This window comes from Primulina eburnea, chromosome 18, assembly GCF_022965805.1.
Source record: "Primulina eburnea isolate SZY01 chromosome 18, ASM2296580v1, whole genome shotgun sequence".
Lineage (NCBI taxonomy): Eukaryota > Viridiplantae > Streptophyta > Magnoliopsida > Lamiales > Gesneriaceae > Primulina > Primulina eburnea.
This window is the reverse complement of record NC_133118.1, coordinates 1,051,672-1,061,570: the sequence shown is the minus strand read 5'-3', so window position 1 is coordinate 1,061,570 and position 9,899 is coordinate 1,051,672. Positions and strand designations below refer to the sequence as shown.

At 32.2% G+C, this 9,899-nt stretch overlaps 1 protein-coding gene across 3 annotated transcripts; it reads left to right on the top strand.

Moving 5' to 3' along the window:
- The first annotated feature begins 3,276 nt into the window (after positions 1-3,276).
- LOC140819788 (F-box/FBD/LRR-repeat protein At5g53840-like) lies at positions 3,277-7,589 on the top strand. 3 transcript variants are annotated; one of them, XM_073180001.1, is made up of 5 exons: positions 3,277-4,585; positions 5,011-5,175; positions 5,736-5,873; positions 5,954-6,003; positions 7,362-7,589. In XM_073180001.1, exons 1-4 carry the CDS (start codon positions 3,560-3,562, stop codon positions 5,978-5,980), a joined length of 1,356 nt encoding a protein of 451 aa, XP_073036102.1. In that variant the 5' UTR covers positions 3,277-3,559; the 3' UTR covers positions 5,981-6,003; positions 7,362-7,589. The 3 variants fall into 3 exon arrangements, with proteins under 3 accessions (XP_073036102.1, XP_073036101.1, XP_073036100.1); XM_073180000.1 differs by having other exon boundaries at positions 7,357-7,577; XM_073179999.1 differs by lacking the exon at positions 7,362-7,589 and having other exon boundaries at positions 5,954-6,229.
- Positions 7,590-9,899: the final 2,310 nt, after the last annotated feature.

The following is a 9,899-nucleotide window of genomic DNA, read 5'->3' as shown; positions in this document are numbered from 1 at the left end:
ATATATATTTCGCAATTTTATTTTTGAATAGCTAATGAACATATTAGAATATTTCAAGCTGAGATCGAACTCAACTCTTGATTCGAACTAAATTCGTGAAAAAAATGTTAAAAATTTTAAGTTTCAAATCGAACTCGAATATAAATAATTCGAGTCTAATTCAAGTTCTAATTTTGTTTTCTCAATTTTCTTCTTTTAATGTATTATGTATTTTTTAATTTCCACACGATACAAAAATTGGGGAAAAATATAATTGTATTTGATGTCATAAGAACATGAATGTCCTAAAGAAATACTCAGTTCATTTACATCTTTGATCATAAATTTATCTGATACGGTAACCACCGGAGAGTGAAAATCCATTGTGGATAAAGATTTCACCAAGGAAACAAATGGAAAGAGGTACAAAGGTAAATCTGAGAATCACTTACTCTACATAATCAAAATGGTGCAGATGATGCATAAAACTACAATAGATGCAGAAGCAAACAAAGAACCAAGATTACTTGATATTACCAACATGTGTCATTGTTTATTTATGCTTTCATGTATCACAACACTAAAAAATTATCGAATTCGCGTCTCATCAACTAAATGACACTTCCGATTACATTTCATTGTTTGTTTTTTCAGGCATCACATAGTACTTAAAAAAAATATAAATATCGAAATTACAGCTCTTTAGTTACCATTGATATTTCATAATTTGATGATTTAATGTTTCAATTAAATGCAAAGATTTTATAACAAGGTTTGGTAAAAGTACAATCTTATTTGTGCACTTTCTAAATTTTAATTATATATTTCCTACGTCGTGCACATTTCGATTTCAATAAAACAACATTCGATTTTCAAAAAAAATTAAAAATACTATCTTTCGATGACATTTCATTATTTGTTTATGCTTATTAGGTGTAACGATATAAAAAATTATCGAAATCACCGCTTTTTCGTCAACTGTAGTGACACTTTTGATTACATTTCATTATTTTTGTAAGCTTTTCAGACATCAAAACAATAAGAAAAATATCAAAATCACCGCTCTTTCGTAAATTTTTTTGACATTTCATTGTTTATTTATGTTTTTCAAACATCCCATAAGCAAGAAAATTATTGAAATCTTCATTCTTTCATCAACATTGATATTTCACAATTTGAGGATTGAATTTTTAAATTAATGACAAAAATGCTATAAAAATGTTAGTAAAAGTAGAATATTATATCATTATATTTATTTTAAACACGTGTATTTTATCAATATTAATAAAAAATATTAAAATTTTAAAAAAATAAAATAGAAAAATAACTTTCCAGTCATATTTCATTATTTGTTCATACTTTTCAAGCATCACAATACCAAGAAAATTATCTAAATTTTCACTTTTTCGTCGACTGTAGTGACACTTTCGATAATATTTCATTGTTTGTTTATGTTTTTTAGAATCTCAAAAGCCAAAAAAAATTATCTAAATCATTCTTTTTCGACAACATTGATATTTTCATAATTTGATGATTGAATTTTTAAATTAATGGCAAAATGCTATAACAATGTTAGTAAAAGTAAAATCTTATATAATTATATATTTCCTAATCCGTGCACTTTTCCATTTCACTAAAACATCTTCCGTAACATTTTATTATTTGTCTATGTTTTTCAAGCATCACAATGTCAAAAAAATTATCAAAATCAACGCTATTTCATTTGACTACAAGACCCTTCCGACGAAAATCTATTATTGTTTGAAACTATTCAAGCATCATAAAAGCAAAAAGATTATTGAAATTACTACTCTTTCGTCAATAATGATAGATCACAATTTGATTATTGAAAGTTTAAATTAATAGCAAAAATCTTATAACAAGGTTTGGTAAAAGTAGAATATTATATCATTTTATAAATTTTAAACTCATGCAATTTTTCAATTTCAATAAAAAAAAACTTTAATTCTTGTAAGAAGACTTTCCCATAACATTTTATAGTTTGTTTATGTTTTTCAAACATCTGCTACATTAAATTCATCGAAATCTTCGTCCATTCTTTTGTCGATTGTAGTGACACTTTCGATGTAATCTCATTATTCGTTTATACTTTTCAGAAGTAAAAGAAATAAAAAAAATTATCAAAATCATATCTTTTTCGTCGATTGCAGTGGCACGTGGGGAGAACAAATTTATAATAACATCATATATTTAAATCAGTAAAAAGTAGAATTTTATATTAATGACAAAAATGCTATAAAAACAGTAAAAAGTAGAATCTTATATCATTATATTTATTTTAAACACGTGTATTTTATCAATATTAATAAAAAATATTAAAATTTTTAAAAAATAAAATAGAAAAATAACTTTCCAGTCATATTTCATTGTTTGTTCATACTTTTCAAGCATCACAATACCAAGAAAATTATCTAAATTTTCACTTTTTCGTCGACTGTAGTGACACTTTCGATAATATTTCATTGTTTGTTTATGTTTTTTAGAATCTCAAAAGCCAAAAAATTATCGAAATCATTCTTTTTCGACAACATTGATATTTTCATAATTTGATGATTGAATTTTTAAATTAATGGCAAAATGCTATAACAATGTTTAGTAAAAGTAAAATCTTATATAATTTTATATTTCTTAATCCGTGCACTTTTCCATTTCACTAAAATATCTTTGGTAACGTTTTATTATCTATCTATGTTTTTCAAGCATCACAATATCAAGAAAATTATCGAAATCAACACTATTTCATTGACTACAATGACATTTCCGACGACAATCTATTGTTTGTTGAAACTTTTCAAGCATCACAAAAGCAAAAAGATTATTGAAATCACTACTCTTTTGTCAATAATGATATATCACAATTGGATTATTGAAAGTTTAAATTAATATCAAAAATCCTATAACAAGGTTTGGTAAAGGTAGAATATTATGTCATTTTATAAATTTTAAACTCATGCACATTTTCAATTTCAATTAAACAACTTTAATTTTTTCAAGAAGACTTTCCAATAACATTTTATAGTTTGTTTATGTTTTTCAAACATCTGTCACATTAAATTCATCGAAATCTCCATCTGTTTTTTTGTCGATTGTAGTCACACTTTCGATGTAATCTCATTGTTCGTTTATAGTTTTTAAAAGTAAAAGAAATAAAAAAAATTATCGAAATCATAGCTTTTTCGTCGACTGAAGTGACACGTGGAGAGAACAAATTTCCAATAACATCATATATTTAAATCAATAAGAAATAGTTTTGTAAACAGAGAAATTAACTGAGTGAGTTTTGCAATGGGAGAGCCGATATATTTGCTGAGCCGGTTCGGTATGTTCAATCATCTATCAAAACCATTTCCAATTGAATTCTCCGCCCTCTGATTTCTCTCTCACTGAGGTGAGGTCGCATTCGATTCGACCATAAACCCTACAAAATTTTCTATATTTTACACCAATTTCTTGTGTTATTTGTTGATTTATTGTTCCCTTGATCCAAATATTGTAACTTTTTATTGTTCGAGTGGCTTCGCAACCTTTTCAACTTCTGATCGCAAATCCCAGATCGGATATGGAGTCAAACGATCGGAAGAAGATGAAGATGATACGAAATGAACAGAAAGTTGAGGAAAAACCCGATCTTGACAGACTCAGCTGCTTACCAGACAGCATTCTGAGCCATATACTCTCTTTTATTGACACAATTTCTGCCATTAAAACTTCCATACTCTCCAAACGCTACAGATTTCTGTGGAATCTTTCTCCGACACTTGATTTCAAGCTCTTACGATTCAGCCCTTATCGTTTCAGGCCGTGTTATCCCCATGATCTTTTTGATCAAAAGGGACTCAATGTCCTTTCTTTTGAGGCACATGTTAACCATGTGCTGCAATGCAGGGAGCACAGTAGTCTCACGATGTTCCGCCTTTCGCTGCATGTTCCGGCGGGGTCGGAGTTCATTAGAAATTGCATTGATTACGCTGCAAGGCACAAGGTGCAGCATCTTCGAATCCGTGGTTACACCAAACGAGGTTCGGTTGTGTTGCCGAGAATGTTGCTCGTTTCCACCTCATTGACAATTTTGCACCTGAATAATGCTGTTTGTTCCAGTATAGAGTTGCCTAAGTCACTTTCCTTGCCCAACTTAAAGATTTTGCGCCTTAAGAATTTTGAATTCTCTGATAGCAATTATAATGGGGAGGTGTTTTCGGGGTGTCCGAGCCTTGAAACTTTGATCTTGAACAAATGTTGGATTAGACCTGCCGATAAACTCAAGACTCTGAGTGTTAATTGCTTGAACCTTAAGAATTTGGAGATAAAGTATTGGAGGAGTCCTTGGAGATGTTTTGTGGAGCAGAGTATCTGTGTGAATGCTCCTGCACTTGATTTCTTTAAGTTTCAGGGTCATATAGCTAAAGTGAAATTCCGGGATGGTTCACCTTGCGTGAACAAAGCATGGATTGACCTCTGCTGTCCCACAGCGTGCACATCATTTGATGTCAATGGAAGGATGGCAAGTACCTCGGAAAGTCTTATAGATATGATTCGACAGCTTTGGAATGTTAAATCCCTCTCCCTATCGTTGAGGACAATCGAGGTATATGCATTGATCTCGATGTGCTTATCTCGAGAGGTGAAAGCTATATTGAATAACCCGGTTAAAATAGTAGAATACAGAGTTGTGGTTTCTTTTTTGCTCTATGAATGAAAGACTACAACTTACAGGCATGAAACAAATTACCGGACTTGTTTTTAAGATCTTATAAGCTTTATCCAAAATAACACCACCATGTAAGTAAAAAAAAAAGTCTTATTCTACCAAATACTACATTTTTTTAAAATCATGTTATAATCTCAGGTGAATTTTCTTATCCAGTGTTTAATTTTTAATAAGATGCAAGATCTTTTAAGTTAAAATAATTTATAAACTCAAAAGTTTATAAGATGTTTAAGTTAAGTTTAACCAACCACTTCTAAATTACATATACAGTGACGTGTAATTGCATTTTTATTTGTGCTTAGGTTATGTCTGCAAGTCCTTGTTTGCGACCGTTTATGTTCGAGAATTTGAGGTTTCTAAGGTTCACAGCTGAGGAAAAACATGGAGAGATGACCATACCGATCGATAAAGTTATGCAGCTAACAAAGAGTGCCACCTCTGATACTTTGGTGTTTGATGGTTCTAAGGTATCGTTTTTGTCCATGAAACTTTTGTTTTGAAAAGTATTTCTATGGGCAAAATCAGCAAGACAGTATTGACTAATCTCGATGTGTCAAGTTTCTTTAGTCACAAATTTTTTATCAGATTTCCAAAGATGCTCATATAATATCGTCTGCAATTTGTGTATTGCAAAAACATGCTGACATGTTTAGCATATATGGTTGTTCGTCTTATCTTGAATTTGTTTGAGGAACCTAATATATTCTGTGATTGCCGCACCTATAATCTACATTTCGTCCGCACTGAGCCGGCCATTTTCTGTTTATTACCTACTGCAAGAACCATTGGAGATAACATTTGGAGCTTTGGTTAGGATATAGATTAACTAGTTGATAATGTTTCAAAATAAATTTATATAATCTAACAATAAAGAAGCGACTGCAAATGATAAACTGGGAGCTAAATTTATTTTTCCACTCCATCTTCTCTACTAAAAGATGCCCACATATACTCACCACATTGATGAATTGTGGAAATATTTTTATTTTGATGCATTAAAATGGTGCTGATTTACCATTCATTGCAGGAACAAAAATACATACTCAAGTGTTCGAAGGGCAAACCTAAGAAGGCTGCAAGCCCCGTTGCTGTATCAATACATGTTTTGTCCTTTTTACTTGAAAGCTCTCCTTGTGCAGAGTTTTTAAGTATTGAAATACCAAAGGTATATCTTACTGAAAGTATCCAAAATTTTCAAATGAAAGCGGATTTATGACCTATGGGATGATTGTGCTTTTGTTTCAGGTTCAATCGGATGAAATGACAGGGTAAAAGGGTACCATAAAATCCAAAAGGTATTACTAGTCGTAGATGATTAAAGAACGTATTTTTATCTATAGTTTGAGAAGAATGGTGTGGTTGTTCAGAATTTTGTTTAGTTAATCTTTGTGATCCATTTCTGTAGTTGAGTTTGAAGGAGACTTGAGAGATCCTCGTTAACGGTTGGAAGTCTGAAAAAATATGCATATAAAACTTGTGCTGTTGAAATTCTAGTTTGATTTGTGCTTTGAGTTGTTATTTTTCCTTGGTATCACACATCAATCCTCAAATGGCAAATCTATATTTGGCAAAGCTACTATGTTGTAAAATATTAGTTGTGCTCGTTTCCCCTCTATTTGTTTATTTATTGTAGCAATCAAAAGATGATGCTCAAGTTTAGATATTTGAATTACATCATTATCATAGTTATTTAGAATGCAAAGCATACGAAGGTGCACGGGTGTTATGGAGTTGCAGACATTGGGTGGAAGGCGTCGCCGCGCTGAGTCTTATCCAAACACGGCACACCAGGCCTGCATTTTTGGAATGTATGCAAATAAAGTTAATTTTACTACTGTACTACATCACTACAAAAATACATAGTAAATAAATGACGCAATTAAAGAAAAAATTTCGACGTTTGAACTATTAAAATCCCTCTTGATCCTCGGCTACATGAAAAAACTCGAAGAAATTTCTCAAGAAAGTTGTGAAAAGTGGGAATCCATCATTCCAATCCAAAGGCATACTTGTTCAATGGTTTTGTGGTGAGAACTGTAGTTTGCATACAATTTTCATTATCTTTGATTACATTGGAGAAAAATGTACATGGTTTTTCACAAAAAGGATCACTATATAATCACATTTCACATGGTTTAACCACAAGGATACGCCTTCGTCTTCCAACCCAAGAAGTCGTCCATGGAGGATCTGCCGAAACTACTCTGTAACCCGCGCTCGAATACAATCCCCGAGCACCATAGTCATCTTCATAAGCCCTCAAAACTAGATACTTGAAACCCCAAATGGCAGAGAGTGCAGTGCAAGCTTTAAGCAATTTAGTGGCCCCTATTAAGCATTTTAAAAGCACCTTGGATAAGCTATAGCAATTCAGAAGCTTAAAAATCAGCAAATACAGAAGCACTCACACTATTTGCTGATTACAAAATTTCACTTTATGTTGGATAGTGACCACCTATATAACATACTGACCAAAGTGCCATTTATGTTCGGCCGATTATAAGTTTTAAAATATTTGAGTTGCATATTGTTTCTTTCTGGTATGAAGGTGTTTTTTTGTCTCTACACTTAATTCTAAGTGTGCTAATGTAATTTGTCTTAAAAAATTGACGAAAAACGCGGATAATCTTGAACCTGAAATTGTTCAGAACAGCTATTCCGGACACATAAAGATACTCTTCTGCCCCTGGGAGGTGCTGAAGAATAGAATCTTCCCTCAAGACAGTGACATCAACTACCCCTACAACCTCTCTTGTTGTGTCGAAAGAATCGGCTTTTGGTTCTGCAACTAAGCAAGCATACCCATTTATCTCACCAGTTACTGGTTTAGGGAATTAGGATTGGTTAAATAATGGTACTCGAACTTGTTCCATACAAAAATATTTGCTTCGAGTACCTGTCTGGAGGTGAGTTCCTTAGTCTATATAGAAGTCCTGAATACACTTCCGCCTGTATGATTCTTGAAAAAAAAAAATTAAGTACAATCCCAGTTATAAGTTAGAATTTATGATATCAGAAGAATGCAAGAATTTGAACATTAGCCATTGCATCTTGTTGGGATAATACCCATTTTCGGAGGTTTTCTTGGTTTAGTGTCTCTTGTAAATTTAGCACGAGTCAAAATGATCTCTAACTTCTGGAACTTGACCAGATAAAGTCTTCGATGATACACAATATACCAGAAACTAACTCTAGCTCAACTTGAGAAACGGAAATATCAATTAACAAACTCGAACTCGATCGAGTACAATAAATTCATTTTTTATTTTCTCAAGCATTAATTGGGCAAACTCCAATTTTGCTGTATATCAACGAAAATATGGTAATAAGTTTTGTTGTTAAAATATGTAAGTTAAGCAGACAATGAAGCTCAATCGCTCGACCCAAGATGATCATACTTGAGCTTGGTCGAGCTTTGACTGATCTACCCGTGACTGGTTCAAGGTTCTTGATTATCATTACCTCAAAGAAATCGAAGAATAAATCGTCGAACAGAAACACCTGCACATGGAATGCTTCAGCCTGAACTTTTGCAACACTTACTCATTTCCTCTTCCGTCTCCATCATCCTCCTCACTCGCCAATCCGAATCCGAAACAAGATAAGTAACCCAACAGCGCTTTCTTGTTCTCATACAATCCATTGGCATGAAGCTTCAATCTAGCTGCTGATCCGATGATGAAGCTGAAGAACTAGTGCAGCAATGCATTTGCCCACTTTTCTTGAATCTCGTTCTTCGATTAGTGAAAGTACTTGTGATTCGAAATGGGATTTTCCAATTATTTATTCAGTATTTTGCAAATGAGCCATCGTTGTCTCCTTTACACTACACGTGGTTTGTGTCCATTTCAAAGATTCATTCAAATTCTTGGCAAAGAATTAAATTAAAATACTCACTCCGTGTTAACTCATTTTGCATGAACTCGAGGTTTATTAAGAATCTCCCGTCTAGTTTTTTTTCCTTCTGTTCTCTCAAGTACATAGTTCCATATCAATATTTAATGACATTTTTTCTTAACATAATTCTATTAATTAAATTTTTGAAAAATGTGTTACTATGTTTTGAATGAATTAAATATAAATAAAACAATCAGTAAATTTTGTTCTTTCAACTATATATCTGGAATAGATAAGTAATTTATCACATGACAGTGGAAGAACTTGATTCAAGAACAACTTATTTTAATTATAACATGTGATCAAGATTTGGGGTGTTATACCGTATCGTATCATATCGAAAATTGTATACCGTATGTCTTACTGAAATTACGGTATAAAATTTTTAATAACGATACCGGACAAAAATTTTCAGTATACATACTAATTATATCGAAATTGTCTAGTACACAGAGATTTCGGTACGGTATCGATATATACTTTTTATACCGAAAAAAACCGTATATTTAAAAAAATTATAAATTTATTATTTAAAAATATTATATATTTTTAAATATTTTATATATTGTTTCGGTATTCCAGTATATATCGAAATTTTCAAATTGCATACCGTTATTGTACCAAAAAATTCGATATCGTTACCTTACCGTACCTCGGTATTTTTCGGTATGGTAATCTCAATATACCGAAAATTCAGTATTTTTTCTCACCCATAATAAAGACGATAATTAAGTGGGATATAGAATAATATAGTGAATATTTTGTTAAAAAAAATAATTTTACTATTTTATATTTCTGGCTTCATTAATACCATTTCATATACTAGGTCACATGGTTACCACACACAAGAAAAATGGAAAAGACGAAATCTTTAGTATTATCACAAACTTAACTAGTGAACAAAATTTACATTAATCCGAATAAGCTTCTACAAACCTTAACCAGCTTGCCTCTCTTCTTGACATGATTCTTCTGAGAACTGTGTTCAGCTGAACTGATATAGAGATCATTTCCATCGGCAGCAGTGCTTAACTCGTGGCAACAACAACGATTCATTCGTCGATACCCTTCCGCATAGGAGGCCGATCTTCTCATCGAAAACGATCTCTTTACTACACTGTGGAATGATGATCTTTGTTTTCCATCACTCAACGTGGAAGAATCCGAGCAACCAGGGTATTTTCGACCGAGGATGACGCCGAACACCTCGCCGACTTCGTCGTGGTCTTGTTCTAGAATTCGAGTCGGATCGAGCATTGTTGTTGAGTTGCTTCTTGTGATGTTGGGATTTGGT